Genomic DNA, 15,836 nt, shown 5'->3' on the forward strand with positions numbered 1-15,836 from the left:
CTGTCGTCTGGCCCTGGCGTTTTGTCCTGACGCGAGCGGCTCCGTCCGTCTGGAGCGGGCTGTGTCCGCGCAGGGGTGCCGAGTGGTTCCCTGCGGGGAAACATTCCCGAACCCCAGGTGTGCTGAACCCGCACTGGCGTGGGAGCTGAAGTCGGGGAGTGCGCCTGGGACTCGGGCCAAATGCACAGCCGCAGCGTTTCCCCGCAGGGGGGCCCCCCGCACGTGGCTCGCGGCCCGGGTGAAGTCGGCCGGACTCCCGGCCCTTGGGCTCTGCGGCCCCTGAGGGCCGCCTGCAAGGCCTCGGGACAAACCCAGCCTCGGAGGCTTCCTCTCAGCTCCTGCCGCCCGGTGTGCGGGATCTCCTGGGACTGGGGGATCGGGGTGAGCGCACCAGTCGATAATAAAACAGGGTAAGGGGAGGAACTGCTTCCAGCCGGGAGACCCCTGGGGCCGATGTCCGGGGCGAGCTGCAGCCCCAGAGCTGGGCTCCTCCTGGTCGCTCTCACCAACTCTGGAGGCAGCTTGGGGGTTTAGGGCATGAAGCCCACAACCACCTCGAGTCTCCTCGCGCTGGTGCCAGCATTTATGCAGGCTCGGAGGCCTCGTATCAGGACCCGTTCGACTCCGTGCGCCTCTCAGCGCAGCCAGGGTCCTATTGTCCTTGCCTTTGGCGCGTCTACCGGTCTCTGCAAAGAGGCTGCTGTTTAACTGACAACTGAACTTGTCCTATCTCAGCTGCCCGCCCCCCCCCCCAACTTCCAGCACTGGGATCATCACGTCAGTGTCTCTTCCATCTCTGGTCATTAGGGTCATCCCCTCCCTACGGGATAGCTGCTGTCCGTGCTCACTTTGGGTTGTGCCTCGATCTTTTTTTAGAAAGATTTTTTTTTTTTATTTATGCTACAAGAACTGGGGTATAGGCCAGATGTGTGGGGGATGAGAGGATTTACCAGAGTGGGGAGAAGAACAGGCAGATTCACTGAAACATACTGCTGAGGGGAGCAGCGGAAGACAGGTCTGCTGCACCCCATGGGTCAGCTCCCCGGCGGGGGATAGAACTCAGGCCGTAGAGGGTTTTTTTCTTCCCCTTTGATAGTTTGAGACCTGTACGCTTTCATGTATGATAGAATGTCACACTGCAAGAAAAAATTGTTTTGATTGGAATTGTATTAAATTTATATTTTGTAAGCTATTTTATTTACTCCAATATTGCGTATCTTTTCATTTTATGAACTTTCATTGCATTGCCATTTTATTAGTAAATCCTTAGCTTAATGTCTTTGAAAGATGCATCCTTAGATCGTCCTCATTTTATATTCAGCAGTGTAGATGTATTCCTAAGTAGCTTGGCGTCCCTATTGCTAACATTAAGGCAAGTTTTTTTCTACTGCATTTTTTTTATGGCCACTTCTCATGCTATGGACTCAATGTCTGTCTCCCCCAAATTCGTGACAAAGTACTAACCTTTAGTCTGGCTGTATATGAAGATGTGGGATCCAAGAAAATTAGGGTAACTGAGGTCATAAGCCTGGGGCCCTGGCCCACTAGGATTAGTCTTTGTGAGGGGTCAGGGCATGCACACTCCACTGACATAGCTGGGTTTACACCTGCTGTTTTCCTGGTTTCTTCTGTCTTATATTTTTGGTTTCTATAGTCCTGCTTTACTGCCACTTTCTGCCGTGAGTACTTTCTAACATAGCATTTTGGTTTTTTTAGTTTTTTCACCACTTTAAAAGTTGAAATATAACTGAAATTTGACTTGTACAGGTTAAATGTATCCATTTATATATTAAAACAGTTGCCACTGTAGCGATTAGCACTTACTAGTTACATAATTAACATTTCTTTGTAGTGGTTGATCATTGTTAACAGCCCATGGTTGTCTGGTGAGACCACAGGGTGCACTCACCACCAGTTGTGAGGTGAATTGCTACTTCCTTAGTGGTGCTGTAGAGCTTACCACACTTACATGTGACCACAACCCCACAGCACAAAACCACTCACACATGTATCACACCTGTCACAAGCCCAAGAGTACAGAGTTAGTTTCACTGAGAGAACTGGGAGAAAGTGTATTTTTTTTTTAAGATTTATTTATTTATACAAGAACTGGGGTACAGGCTAGATGCGCGGGAGGATGAGGGGAACCACCAGAGACAGAGCAAGAAACAGAACAGGCAGAGTGAGGAAATACACTGCTGAGGGGAGCAGCAGGCGTGACAGATCTGCTGTGCCACGTGGGACCCTTGCCGGCCAGCCGGGATTGAACTGGCGCTGCAGAGGCCGTGGACAGCTTCACAGCACAGCGCTTAACTGCCTACGTCAGCAGGGGAGGCCCTGGGAGGAAGTTTGTTTTGTTTTTTTTTTTTTTTTTTTTTTTGGTGGGACCCTAGCCGGGGGCCGGGGAACGAACCTGTGCTGCAGAGGCTGCGGGCAGCCCCGCAGCCCAGCGCTCAATGGCTGCACCACCAGGGGAGGCCCAGGGAGGAAGTATATTTTTATAGATTTTATTATACCAACCTATTTCCCACTTTGGCTCTCTGGTTTCTGTGGCTCCCAGCAGCCCTGGGTGGTCTTCTCCTTAGCCTAGCAGTTTTGCTCCCAAGCTATGCCTTCATTGTACTGTTGGCAAGTGTTCCATTTCTACATGTCACAGACCAAACAATGCATTATTTTATATAATTGCCTTTTAAATCACTTAAAAAAGGCAATGATGTATTTGTGTCATTATAATTAGCTTTACTGGTACTTCTTTCCTTCCCATAAAAATCAAGTTACCACTAGGGGTTACTCCCTCTGCATGAAGAACTTCCTGGTCTCCTTGAGAGGCAGGTCTATTAGCAACAAAGTCTCACTTTTCATGTGGAAATGCTTTTTATTTCACCCACATTAAAACAAAGCTTTGCCAGAGGACTTCTGGTTTACTTTTTCCCCCCAGGAGTAGGTTCCTCCACTGCTTGATGGGCCACTGTTTCTGATGAGCTCAGCTGCTAATGTGGAGGCTTTCGCAGGCCTGTTCTTGTTTTCGTCCTCAAAATTTTCTCCTGGTCTTTGCATTTCAGCATTTTTATGGGATGCTTTTGTCAGTGGGTCTCTTTGGAGTCCACTGAGCTGCTTCAATGTGTAGACAGAAGCTTGTAATTAAATTCGTAAGTTTTCAGCCATGCTTCTTTGAATACTTTTTTCCTTGTCCTTCCTCCTGCCTTCCCACACTTCCCCTTCAGTTACAGCTTAAGGGGAAGACCACAGCTACCTCAAGTGTGGTCTGCAAACTAAGTATCCCTGGACATGATAGGTCTTGCCCTCTGAGGGTTAGTGGGCTCTGCACTGAGGCGGGTACAGACTGGCAAGGTGCTGCTGTACTAGCCATGTGTGTGAAATAAAGACATGAGATTCCAGAGCCCTCAAGACTCATGAGCTGGCCTTGGATCGCCACGCCACTGAGGTCCTTCGCGCCACAGCAGCAGTACCTGACCATGACAGGGTCAGAGGCAGTGTTCCTCAGCCACGAGGGGTTTGTTCTCAGTCACCCTCAAGGTGACAGGTTAGGGCCTGAAGTTAATTCGAAGAACACTTTATTTGCAGTACATGGGGCCATGACTCAGTTCCTATTGCATCAGATTTTTGGTTTCAAATACATATGAAGGGCCTCCCTGATGGTGCAGGTGGTTGACCGCAGCGCTGAGCAGCTGTCCGCAGCCTCTGCAGTGCAGGTTCAATCCGGGCCGGCCGGGGAGAAACCCACATGGCATGGCAGATCTCTCCTGTCTCATCCGCTGCTCCTCTCAGCAGTATATTTCAGCCAGTCTGTCTGTTCTGTTCCCCGCTGTTTCTGATGAATCTGCTCACCCTCCCGCACATCTGGCCTGTACCCCTGTTCTTGTATAATTTTTTTTAAATAAATACATATGAAATCTTTAATGGGGTGAATTCATTCTAAAAGAGCTTGCATCTATAAATTGATTGGAGGCCTGATCACCAAATCAACCCTGGTTTCCGAGTGTTAACCAAACCAACCCAGTCTAGTTAAAGGCCAATCTTGTGACCAGTCTTGTGACTAAACAGCAGTCTCCAAGCACACAGGTGATGGATATGCAGTACAGCTGCTTCTGCTCACATTTCCAGTCTGGGAAGAACAGCTGCTAACTTCACTAACACTTCTCTGCACTGTGTGGAAGGGGTTCGGTTTTGGGAACACGCCACAGATCCAGGTCGGCTGGCGTCACAAAGCACTCAAGGCCTTCCTTCTGCGCACCACAGTCTGACTCCTGCCCTTCCTGTGTCATGGGTCAGCACTCTCTAATCTTGCATCAGCCAGTGCGCTAACTTCTATAACAGTAACTGCTTCTGGTGCTAGCAAAGTAAGTAGACTGTCATTGACTGACCACCCTTAAAAGTCATCTTTCTAAGTGTCAGAAGTTTTTATATCTTACTAATCCTCAGTGTTCTCATGAGGATTTCTCTGCAGTCATAAATCAGCAAAGGTGAGGTGGAGGGTAGCAGCAGAATTGTCCTCCTCCAGGCCTGACCCACTTGGGAAGAGGCTCCAGACCCGGAGTTGGGAGGTCTCGTGGGTAACAGTGTTCACACACCAGCTTATCACCACTGTAGTGCACAAGCAGCTAAACAGCAGAGAAACCGTTACAGCTGGCTGGGTTCCATTAAAACTCTAGCATGACCACCAAAACTCAACTATAGATCTGAGGCATACAGCAGGGGAGGGGAGAGATTAAAATGGGAGCAAAGAGCGCAAGGGACTATGGAGCTGGTTCACTGGTGATGTGGTGGTGGTGGGGGAACTGTAGGGACTACACCCAAGGGGAGAAATAAAATATTGTACAAAAGTGGACAATGACATCGGCATCTCAGGAACCCACGACAGCAGGTACTCCCTGGTAGACTCAGCACAATCCCGGGACAGGAGTCAATGAGTTGCCACATTTCCCTTGATTCACGTTAGACTGAATGACAGGCTCAGGATCATTTTTTTAACTAATTTCAATGAAATAGTTTTGGCCATTTTCAACTTCTTAAAAATGTAAAAACTTCTTACAAATGTAAAAAAGATTTATAAATAGAGGCTGTAGGCTGCCTCGGGTGGTGGTCTGTCGATGGCTGACACGCAGAGTGAAGACCACACCACTTCCGAACTTGTTAGGCTTATCATTCTCTCAGACAGCCTTGCTTGAATTATGAAGTAACAGCTTTTTCCACCTCACGGCCTGTCTGCATACGTGGTTACTGGGTATCTGAGGTGGATGACTTTTAATTTAAGCAAGTCAGATATACTGTTTGGGTCCCACTATCTCCACACTACAGCTACCAGTTATTTCTGTGATGCCGAGATCACCGCTAAGTTTAATACTCTGCTTTCAGCTGAGATTTCAGGGCTTCAGTCTATTGTCGTGTCTAAGAGCCGAAAGGATCAGAAGTAACCGTCCTGTCTCCTGCCCCACGTTCCTCATAAATCTGAAATTCTGCTATGGCAATAGTGTGTCAGCACTCCCAGAATCTTACCAGGGCCCACAAGGCTTTGGTGAACAAAAGCTGTTTTGTACCGTGGACAAAAAAAGCTCCCATGCTACTATATGAATAAGAAGCTATTGCTTCTCGTCTCAGACCCTACTCTGTCTGTTGCCTACACACTGCTCCGAGAAACAATTTTTCAATGAAAGCCTTCTGATTATAAGAAATAGAAACTTCTTAACATTAGCAGAAAAGGTATTTTACTGAAAAGGTGAGGAAGCACATATAAGGCCAGAAAACCAGGCTCACGAAGCAGCGGTATCAGCATCTCAGGAACCCACGACAGCAGGTACTACCTGGTAGACTCAGCACAATCCCGGGACAGACGTTAGACTGAATGACAGGCTCAGGATCCGGGAAAAGAGGTTGCCCGCACCCGAGTGGGCATGATACTCACCTGCGTCTGTGGACAGAACAAGCTGAAAGGCCCAGGACACATGCTGAGAGCCAGAGGCGGGCGGTCACCCATCAGCGAGGACCTGGACGGCTACACAGACCCTTGCGGGGCAGGTCTGTAATAAACGCCAGCGGAGGCCAAGGGAAAGAATGAGAACGCCATCCTTTCATTTGCTAAAAGTCATGTTGTTTCACTGAGATTGCTGGGACAGAGGGACAGCACTGCCACTTAACATGGAGAATACCAGGGACTGTTATTCCACAAACTATCAAATAAATGTGTAATTTATATTAAAAATAAAATACCAAATTTTTAAAAATGCTGTTTAGTGTTACTCAGGAAAGTCACACCAAATATAACCCTCAGAATGCGTTCCATTCCACTTATCTACGCATCAAGAGAAACTTCACACTCCACCATGAAAAAGGCTACTGCTTACAACTGACACTTTCTTCACTCTGGAACAGTTTCAAATCTGGAATGTGACTCTCCACAGAACACATTTTGCTATGGGTTTAGTAAAAGGATAAATACAGGTTCTGAATTGAACCTTCCTAACGACACTATTTGGTACAGGTTCTGTCCTCCATCATCCACTCTTCTCCGGCCCGCACAGATCTGTGTGACTCTTCTGAGAGCTCATGCACCCACTCCAATGATTGGTCTGCCTCTTAGGCGCCTTACTTGATGAGTGCATTTTCATGCTCATTGTCTCCACGTCGTCACATGAAACCTCCTGAGGACCAACGTCCATGAGAATGCTTCGGGATCTGACTTCTCACTTGTGAGTTTTCCGATGTATACGAAGCCCTGAATTCCAACAGAAGGACTTCCCACATTCGGAGCACTTCCATGGCTTCTCTCCTGTATGAACTCTCTGATGTTCGCTGAGAGACGACTTCTGAGTGAAGGCCTTTCCACACTCACTGCATTTAAAAGGCTTCTCTCCTGAGTGAGTTTTCTGGTGTATCTGAAGTGACGCCTTCCGGGGATAGGCCTTCTCACACTCGGTGCACTCGTAGGGCTTCTCTGTTGAATGAGTTCTCTGATGTATGATGAGCTGCGATTTTCCACAAAAGGCTCTCTCACAAAAACTACATTCATAGGGTCTCTCTCCTGTGTGTGTTCTCCTGTGTATGACGAGGTAAGACTTGCTGCTGAAGGCCTTTCCACACTCACTGCACCCATAGGGTTTCTCTCCCGCGTGAGCTCTGAGGTGTGCAGTGAGCTGTTCCTTCCTGCCGAAGGCTTTCCCACATTCGCTACATTGATAAGGGTTATTTCCTGTGTGAATTCCCTGATGTACAACAAGCTGTGTCTTCATATTGAAGGCTTTTCCACAGTCACCGCACTGATAGGGCTTCTCTCCTGTGTGCATTCGGATGTGAACAAGGAGGTATGACTTACTCCGGAAGGCCTTTCCGCATTCACTGCACTTATGCGGTTTCACTCCGGTATGAGTCCTCTGGTGCACCACGAACGGTGACTTCAAACTAAAGGCTTTCCCACATTCACCACATTCATATGGTTTTACTCCTGTGTGACTTCTCTGGTGTAATGTAAGCTGTGATTTCCAGCTGTAGGCTTTCCCACACTCACCACAACCGTAAGGCTTCCCTCCCGTGTGAACTTCCTGATGGACGATGAGCTGTGACCTGAAGGAGAAGACTTTCCCACACTCACGGCACGAGTAGGGCTTTTCTCCCGTGTGCACTCTCTGGTGGGCGTTGAGGTTAGACTTGGCACTGAAGGCCCGTTGGCATTTAGCACATTCATATGGTCTCTCTCCTGTGTGAATTCTGAGATGTACGATAAGCTGTGATTTACAGCGAAAAGCTTTCCCACATTCACTGCACACACAGTTTTTTTCTATACTATAAGCTCTTTGATGTTTTAGAAAATATGGTTCTTCATATCCACGAAACTTATCAGGATGCTTTCTTAAATAGTTTCTGATTGAACCTGAGTTTTGTGTCAAACTTTTCCCACGTTTGTTACACTTTTGCAACCTTTGTCTTGAGGAAGCGTGGGTTTTGCTCAGATGATGTCTTCCGAATGCATTACAAGTGTATCTTCTCTCAATGCTCTCCAGTTCATCTGGCTTCTTCTGCTGCCATTCTCCCCAGTCTTCTAGAAACAAACAGATACATTTGAAGTCTTAGGGCTGCCATGCAATCACTCTTTTTCTTTTGGGAAAAGGTCTGTGACACTGGTTCAAAAGAAGTGCTGCCAGGTGCACGCGCCATGTGCCTAAGCAGGGGCTGACCCAAACCAAGCAAGCAGGTCCCACTAGGCAAATGGTAGTGATTTAGCAATCATCAAAACAGGATGTGGTTTTTTTAGAAGATTTATTTATTTATGCATACAAGAAATGGGGTGCAGGCCAGAGGCGTGGGGGTGATAGGACTCACCAGAAACAGTGGGGAGCAGAACAGGTGGATCCACTGAAATCTACCGCTGAGGGGAGCAGCAGGGAGACAGGAGAGGTCTGCTGCGCCCTGTGGGTGAGCTCCCTGGCAGGGATGAACTCAGGCCACAGTGACTGGCAATAGCTTGATAGTGTTTTGTCTTTAACCCCTGCGCCACCAGGGAGGCCCCATATCAGACTCTGAAGAGAGGTCAAGAAGAAGGGTAAAAAGTGATAGTCTCTGAGGCCAGAACTCAGGGGTGGAGAACAAAAAGGCAGGGAGGAATGCTCTTTTTCACTACCAGGCTAACAGTCATTTGATTTTTCTTACATATGCATACATTTCTTTGACTAAAAATTAATTCAAATAAAATAGAGGTTTAAAAAATTTGGCCAATTAAAAAAAAAATTTTGGCCAGTACTGAGGCGCCAGTGACCAAATGTTTTATTATTGTGGTTCACTTAAAAACTAAATTTACAGAATAATTAGGATATAATAAAACATTAAAAATGAGAGTTGAGGGGCCTCCCTGGTGGCGCAGGGGGTCAAGTGCAGCGCTGTGAGGCTGTCCGCCAGCTTTGCCGTGCGAGTTCAATCCCCACCAGCCAGGGAGCAACCCACATGATGCAACAGACCTCTCCTGTCTTTCCGCTGCTCCCCTCAGCAGTGTGTTTTGGTACATCTGCCTGTTCTGCTCCCTGTTCTCTCTGGTCAATCTTCTCACCCCCAACCAACTCTGGTCTGTACCCCACTTCAAAAAAATAAAATAAAATAAAACGCACTGCTTTAAAAAAAAAAAAAAGTCTTTAAGAAAAAAAAAAAGAGTTGGGCCTCCCCTGGTGGCGGAGGCAGTTGAGTGCAGCGCTGTGAAGCTGTCTGTAGCCTCTGCAGTGCCAGGTTGATCCTGGCCTGCCAGTGAGGGTCCCACATGGCGCAGCAGACGGCTCCTGTCTCCCTGCTGCTCCCCTCAACAGTGTATTTCGTCAGTCTGCCTGTTCTGTTCCCCGCTCTGTCTCTGGTGAATCCTCTCACCCTCCTGCGCCTCTGGCCTGTACCCCGGTTCGTGTATAAATAAATAAATCTTAAAAAAAAAAAAAGGAGAGTTGAGTGAATCATAAAAAAAGTAACAGCAGGGCCTCCCCGGTGGCGCAGCGGTTGAGTGCTGGGCTGCGAAGCTGTCCGCAGCCTATGCAGTGTGGGTTCGATCCCCGGCCGCTGGGCGAGGGTCCCACATGGTGCGCAGACCTCTCCTGCCGCCCGCTGCTCCCCTCAGCAGTCTGCTTCGTCAGTCTGCCTGTTCTGCTCCCCGCTCTGGCGAATTCTCTTACCCTCCCGCGCTTCTGACTGCGCCCAGTGCTTGTATAAATAAAGAAATCTAAAAAAAAAAAAATAAGTAATGGCAGGAGCATCCCAAACATAAGAAATAACAAAGTTCTTGAGAAGGAAAACCAGCTCTACATGGTTTTGAAATAGAAAAGCCCCCGTCGTGACAGTGCCATGCTGAGTTGGGTGAGGGACTTAAACGCGGAATGTAAGGAAACAAATCAAACGACCAAACAACCAAAAACACTTAGCTACAGAGAACAGGTTGGGGGAAGTGGGGATGGGGGTGGCTGAGATGGAAAGGGGCTCAGTGCAGTGATGAATGGACATTGGACTCTCATGGTGGCCAGGATGTGATGTTTGCAGACAGAATTGAAATGCTGCACACCTGAAGCTGTCATAAACTGACATTACCCCCAATAAAAGCTGATTAAAACAAAGGAAAGAAATAGGCAGGAACCCAATCATACCAGATCATGACAAAGCATTTTTATCTTACCCAAAAAATTTTAATTAGAGAAGATCTTGATTTGTCTCAGGCTTTTAAAAGGTCAGTTTGGGGCCTCCCTGGTGGCCTAGTGTAAGGGCATTATCACCCCTAAGGCCTGAGTTCCATCCCCGGCCAGGGAGCTGACCGACACTGCACAGCAGACCTCTCCTGCCACCCCGCTGCTCCCCTCCGCAGTGTTTTCAGTAGATTCGCCTCTTCTGCTCTCCACTCTGTCTCTGTTGAGTCCTCTCCCCCGCCCCCACAACAGCCTGCTCCCCAGCTCTTGTATGAATAAATGAATAAATAAAATAAACACACACACACACACATACAACGAGACTGGGTTGTCTCATAACTCTCAGGAAAAGTGCCCACTGAAGCAGGGATCACCGTGGGAAGACAGGAGGCCCCGGACTTCCCCACAGTGGTCCCAGCACGGAGAGACGTGAAGGCCGTGCTGAAGCTGAAGGCAAAGTGGCCTGGGCAGGGCAGGACACAGGTGGAGGCAGGATAGGCCAGAAAGGAAGGTGAGTGGGGGCAGGGGCCCGACCCCTGAGCAAGTCCATGCCCAGCCCCTCGGAGCCCCCCAGGACCCCACTCACCACCCATGCAGCTCTGGCTGGCCCCTCCGGCGCACGGCTCCTCTCCTCGCTCCAGCTTGAACACGAGCTCAGGCATAGTGCCATGATACCCTGCGGAGGGGAAAGCAGGAGGGTGTGGCCCCTGCAGGAGCGGAGTCCTCCACCCGACCAGGCCCGGGCACCCGGCAGAGGCACTCACCCACAGCCAGCAGGTTGCGGTAGTTCTCCAGGGTCACGTCCCTGTACAGGCGCTTCTGTGCAGGATCCAGGAGCTGCCATTCTTCGCGGGCGAACTCCAGGGCGACGTCCTTGAACGATGGCAGCGCCTGCAACAACATGTGCTCAATGCTGGCACCACAGCCAGCAGGTGCTGCTCAGGGCAGGCTGTGGGCAACGTGAGACGACACAGCCAGTAGAGACGGCAGAGAGCAGGGCGCTGGGGAGGCCACGGGCCCAGCCGGAGCCAAGGAGGGACAATGGCAGCGGCGCAGGAGCCCCCAAGGGGCCTCAAGAGGAGGGTGCCCATAAAAGCACAGATGGCCCAAGGTGGGGTGGCCACCTGCCCTGGAGGAAGGAGGCGCATGACACCTGGAGCACTCCGAGCCCAGTCAGGAGGGGCTGACCCGAGTTTAGGGGTCGCGGTCATGGAGAAATCCCTCATCCCAGGAAATGTCGGCAGGAGTGAGTGAAGCCAGAGGCTCCACACCAGAGGCACCCTTGGTAGCCTGGTCCGCAGGGAGCGGGTGGTAGGGGCGGACAAGAGCCCCACTCTGGGGAGCTGCAGAGTGAGAGATCATGGAAATTAAGGGGACAGCAAGAGCCCCCTCACCACCTCCCGCCCCAACCCAGGAGCTGCCCCCACAGGAGGGGAAAAGAAATGAGTGGGAGGAAAGAAACAAGCCCCCCCTCCCCAACCCTGCCTGCAGCCAGGGAGAGGAAGGACCAGGATGCCTAGAGCACCCTGGGTGAGCGCCAGGCCAGGCTGGGAGGGCTGGGGCCCAAGTGGGCAAAGCCACACTGTCAGGCCTGAGCACGACAGGCCTCTCAGCCCCTGCCAGCCAGAGGGAGCAGTACGTGGGACCAGGTCACTGGAGCTGCTGAGCGAAAGCTCAAGGCAGAGGCCACAAATGAACAGACCGAAGTTGCGATTCTGGGGGCAGGATGGGAGAAGGGTGCAGAGCCAGTGGGGCAAGCCAGGAGCCTTGTTCTCTGTTCTACTTTAAAGCGCGTACTATTTTTCAACTTCGGTAAAACTAAAATTAAAACAACAGGGGCCTCCCTGGGGATGCAGGGAGCTGACCCACACGGCGCAGCAGACCTCTCCTGTCTCCCCACTGCTCCCCTCAGCAGTGTATTTCAGTAGATCTGCCTGTTCTGCTCCCCACTCTGTCGCTGGTAAATCCTCTCATTCCCTGCACCTCTGGCCTATACCCTAGCTCTTGCATGCATAAATACATCTATAAATAAAATAACCAAAGTTGGCACAGAAAAAAGTCAGAGAGTCAGGCTTAGTGGCCCATTCCCCTGGGAAGCAGGAGCAGCAGGAGTAACAGTCTCTGGTGGCTCCTCTTATGTCAATGCAGGCTTAAAACAAACACCCCGGCGAGAAATTCAGAAAGAAACCACGACCAAGGGCAGAGCACAAGTGGACAGACCCACAGAGGGTCTGGATAATCTTAGAGACAAGGCACACCACAGAAACTACCGTATGTCTAGCTACCACAAAGGCTTTAAAATACGTAGAGGGAGGGCCTCCCTGGTGGCGCAAGGGGTTAAGATGCAAACCAATGAAGCTCGCTGCAGCCACTGCAGCACAGGTTCGATCCCCGGCCAAGGAGCTACCCACATGGCGCAGCAGACTTCTCCTGTCTCCCTGCTGCTCCCCTCAGCAGTGTACTTCAGTCTATCTGCCTGTTCTGTTGCCGACTCTGTCTCTGGTGAATCCTCTCTCACACACCCCCACACCTCTGGCCTGTACCCCAGTACTTTTATGTATAAATAAATAAATCTTTTAAAAAAAATAACATATGTAGGGGGAATAAGTGTAGGTGGATAAAAAGAGAATTAGAAATTTTTACCAAGGAAACATTTGAAATAAAGAAGCAGAAACACTGTAAATAAAAGCAAAGCCCAACAAATCCACATGACCAGCACATTTGCAAAACAAGGGCAGGGCACCTGCACTGCTTAAGGGACAGAGCAGAGCACACTGGTGGGGCTGGGCAGCCCGCACTCAACGTAGACAGACACATGGCAGGGGACCCTGCCCCCCAGGACACAGTGCTGCTGTCTCATGGTTGTGATCCCCACAAAGATCACTGAACCCATAGTGTTTCACAGAGGTGAGACGCGTAAAGACGCTCAGAGCATGGTCATTCAAAGTAACCAGTGGCTGGAAGCAAACCAAATGTCGGCATCCTCCGCCACGATTGCACATATGAGACATTCACACAGTGGGCATCACACAACCTGGAAGGAGCTCACAAACTACATGGACTAAGAAAACAGGAAATAACTATTGCGTTGAACATGACAAGAATGAGAAAGTAGTGGCCCTGTGATGTGGCTGTGGTCACAGGGCCCCAGGGACCCTGCCACGATGCTGGAAAATCTACATTTTGATTGGGATAATCTGGTCCTCAGTGTTTATGAATATTCACTTAATACACATGATTTGCTATATATAAATTAGAACTCAAAAAGTAAAAGTCAAAATAACCCACAAAAGGATATCTACCTAAAATAATCATGGACGCACCTACGCATGGGAAACAAACAGAAGTAAATGCTGTACAGATGACACCCACTCATGTAAAAACCCTAACAAGCCAACTCACACACGTTTTAAGGATACAGACAACTGTATGTAAATACGTGGACAAAAAAATACCTAGAACAACATACACCAAATTGGTTACTCCTGAGGCAAGAAGGGGCCCGGGGAACTAAGCTAATGAATTCAAAGTTATCAATTGTGTCATAAGCAACGATGAAGCAGGAGACACATGTGGGCTGTTGTTCACTGTCTAATATGTAAAAGGACAAGCTGAACAACCCAACCTGCTGCCGATGAGAGAACTGCTGAAGCATTACACAGCACCTTCATTAAGTCTTTCCTGCAAACTGCAGAACAATTAAACACGGTATGGCGCCACTCATACAAAAAAAAATTTAAATATTGAACGAAGCACACCTGAATATGAATTAAGTGAAATTCCACCCATCACCTATGAAATCCACAAGTAGTTTTGGTCAGCTACCTTAAACACTTAAACATTTGTGAATTAAAGAACAGAAAGTTTCAGGGCCTCCCCGGTGGCGCAGCGGTTGAGCGCTGGGTTGCAAAGCTGCCCGCAGCCTCTGCAGTGCCAGTTTGATCCCCGGCTGCTCCCCGGCCACCTGAGGAGGGTCCCACATGGCGCGCAGACCTCTCCTGCCGCCCGCTGCTCCCCTCAGCAGTGTACTTTGGCCTTCTGCCTGCTCTGCTCCCTACTCTGGTGAATTCTCTCACCCTCCCGCGCTTCTGACTGTACCCAGTGCTTGTATAAATAAATAAATAAATAAATAAATCTTTTAAAAAAAAAAAAATAAAGAACAGTAAGTTTCAGCAGCTCAAAAGCTGTGAGGCCCAGCTGAAGAGAAAGGGTGGAGAGCCTGTGCTGACGCGCTGGGGGCTGCTCACTGCACATGGGGTGGTCAGTCCACACACACATCCCCAGCAGTGGAGACACGGCTCAACCAAATGTGCCCATTTGCTAGTGGGGTATAAAACGCAGCTAATACAAGGAACATGGCTGATCAATATGCGTCACCATGAAATCTAAAATAAACAGAAGGGGAAACAGGACATTGCACGACTGCTAAGCACTTCTGCTAAGCACCATAAAGCCTGGGCCTCCATGGGGGTCTAGGTGTTAAGTCTCAGGCTGTCACAGCTGCGAGCCGACTTCCATACCCCGCCAGGGAGCTGACCCACGGCGTGCAGCAGACTCTCCTATCTCCCCGCTGCTCCCCTCAGCAGTGTGTTTGTGTGGATCTGCCTGTTCTATGCCCCACTCTGTCTCTGGGGAGTCCTCTCACCCCCGCACCGCTGGCCTGCACCCCAGCCCTTATACCCATAAACACATCTTTGAAAAAAAACACCCCAAAACCTAGATACCTTTAATTTGTGTATTTCCAATTGAAAACACCCGCCGAGGTACAGACGCAACGACAGGCGCTGCAGATGCGACACTCCCCGGCCAGCCCTCCCTGGACGCCTCTTCCCAGACCGGGAACGTCCCGGCCAGGGCAGGCGTTCGCGATCTCCGTCACCCCGAGGCGCACTCACACAGGCCGGCGACCCGCTGGCCCGGCCGCGCCGCAGACCGGCCCCGCGGCCCCCGCTCCCGCCCCCCGCTCCTCCAGACCGAGAAGGGCGCGACCCACCCCGCGCCGCCACCCGCGCCAGCGCCCGCACAGAACGCGCGAGCCGAGGGGCCGCTTCCCGGCGAGGCCCTCAAGGCCTGGACCCCAAGACGCGACTCCGGACGCGGGGACGGCGGGGAGGCGCCCGCCGCGGCCGCCGGGGGAGTCGCCACGTACCCAACACGAAGCCGCCCGCAAGCGCGTGGCCATGCCGCGCCGCTCCGCGCGGGCCCGCGGGCGGGGGCGCAGGCCCGAGCCGGGGGACGCCGAGGGGTCCGCGGGCCGCGCCTCCGGGCCGCGCAGAGGGGGTCGGGCGGCTCCGTCCGGTCCAGCCCGGGGCGCGGGGCTCGGCGGGCCAAGACCCGGGTCGGCGCAGGACGCCCGGGCCGCCGCACAGACCCGCGGGCCCCCCGCCCGGCCCCCGAGGCCGAGCCGGAAGCGGCCCCGCAGGCGCGCGCCAAGCGACGGCGCACGCGGAAGTGCGTCACCCGCCCGTTGCGGCCGGGACGACGCCGGCGAGAACTACCTCTCCCGGGGGCCTGCGCGCGCCCCGGCCGCCGCGGCCCGCACCACGGCTCGCACCGGCGCTCGGGGCGGGGCGGGCCCGCTCTCGGCTGTGCGACGGCTCCCGGGGCGCGTCCGGGCCGCCCGCCAGCGTGCGCAGAGCGGGCGCGGCGCGCCGCAGCGCCCTCCGGGAGCTGTAG

At 51.4% G+C, this 15,836-nt stretch overlaps 1 protein-coding gene across 2 annotated transcripts; it reads right to left on the bottom strand.

Moving 5' to 3' along the window:
- Positions 1 to 2,535: 2,535 nt before the first annotated feature.
- On the bottom strand, positions 2,536 to 15,354 carry ZNF26 (zinc finger protein 26). 2 transcript variants are annotated; one of them, XM_037511360.2, is made up of 4 exons: positions 15,310 to 15,354; positions 10,925 to 11,051; positions 10,747 to 10,836; positions 2,536 to 8,050 (listed from the first exon to the last, which is right to left on the bottom strand). In XM_037511360.2, exons 1-4 carry the CDS (start codon positions 15,340 to 15,342, stop codon positions 6,702 to 6,704), a joined length of 1,599 nt encoding a protein of 532 aa, XP_037367257.1. In that variant the 5' UTR covers positions 15,343 to 15,354; the 3' UTR covers positions 2,536 to 6,701. The 2 variants fall into 2 exon arrangements, with proteins under 2 accessions (XP_037367257.1, XP_037367256.1); XM_037511359.2 differs by having other exon boundaries at positions 2,536 to 8,053.
- Positions 15,355 to 15,836: the final 482 nt, after the last annotated feature.

The sequence above is a fragment of the Talpa occidentalis genome, unplaced genomic scaffold, assembly GCF_014898055.3.
Source record: "Talpa occidentalis isolate TD23 unplaced genomic scaffold, MPIMG_talOcc4v2.1 talOcc4.14, whole genome shotgun sequence".
Lineage (NCBI taxonomy): Eukaryota > Metazoa > Chordata > Mammalia > Eulipotyphla > Talpidae > Talpa > Talpa occidentalis.

Coding starts and splice junctions, on each gene's coding strand:
- ZNF26 (XM_037511359.2), bottom strand. CDS start 15,342: ATGGCCACGCGCTTGCGGGCGGCTTCGTGTTGG. Junction 11,052..15,309: donor TGCGGGCGGCTTCGTGTTGG/GTACGTGGCGAC, acceptor ATGTTGTTGCAG/GCGCTGCCATCGTTCAAGGA. Junction 10,837..10,924: donor CCGCAACCTGCTGGCTGTGG/GTGAGTGCCTCT, acceptor TCCCCTCCGCAG/GGTATCATGGCACTATGCCT.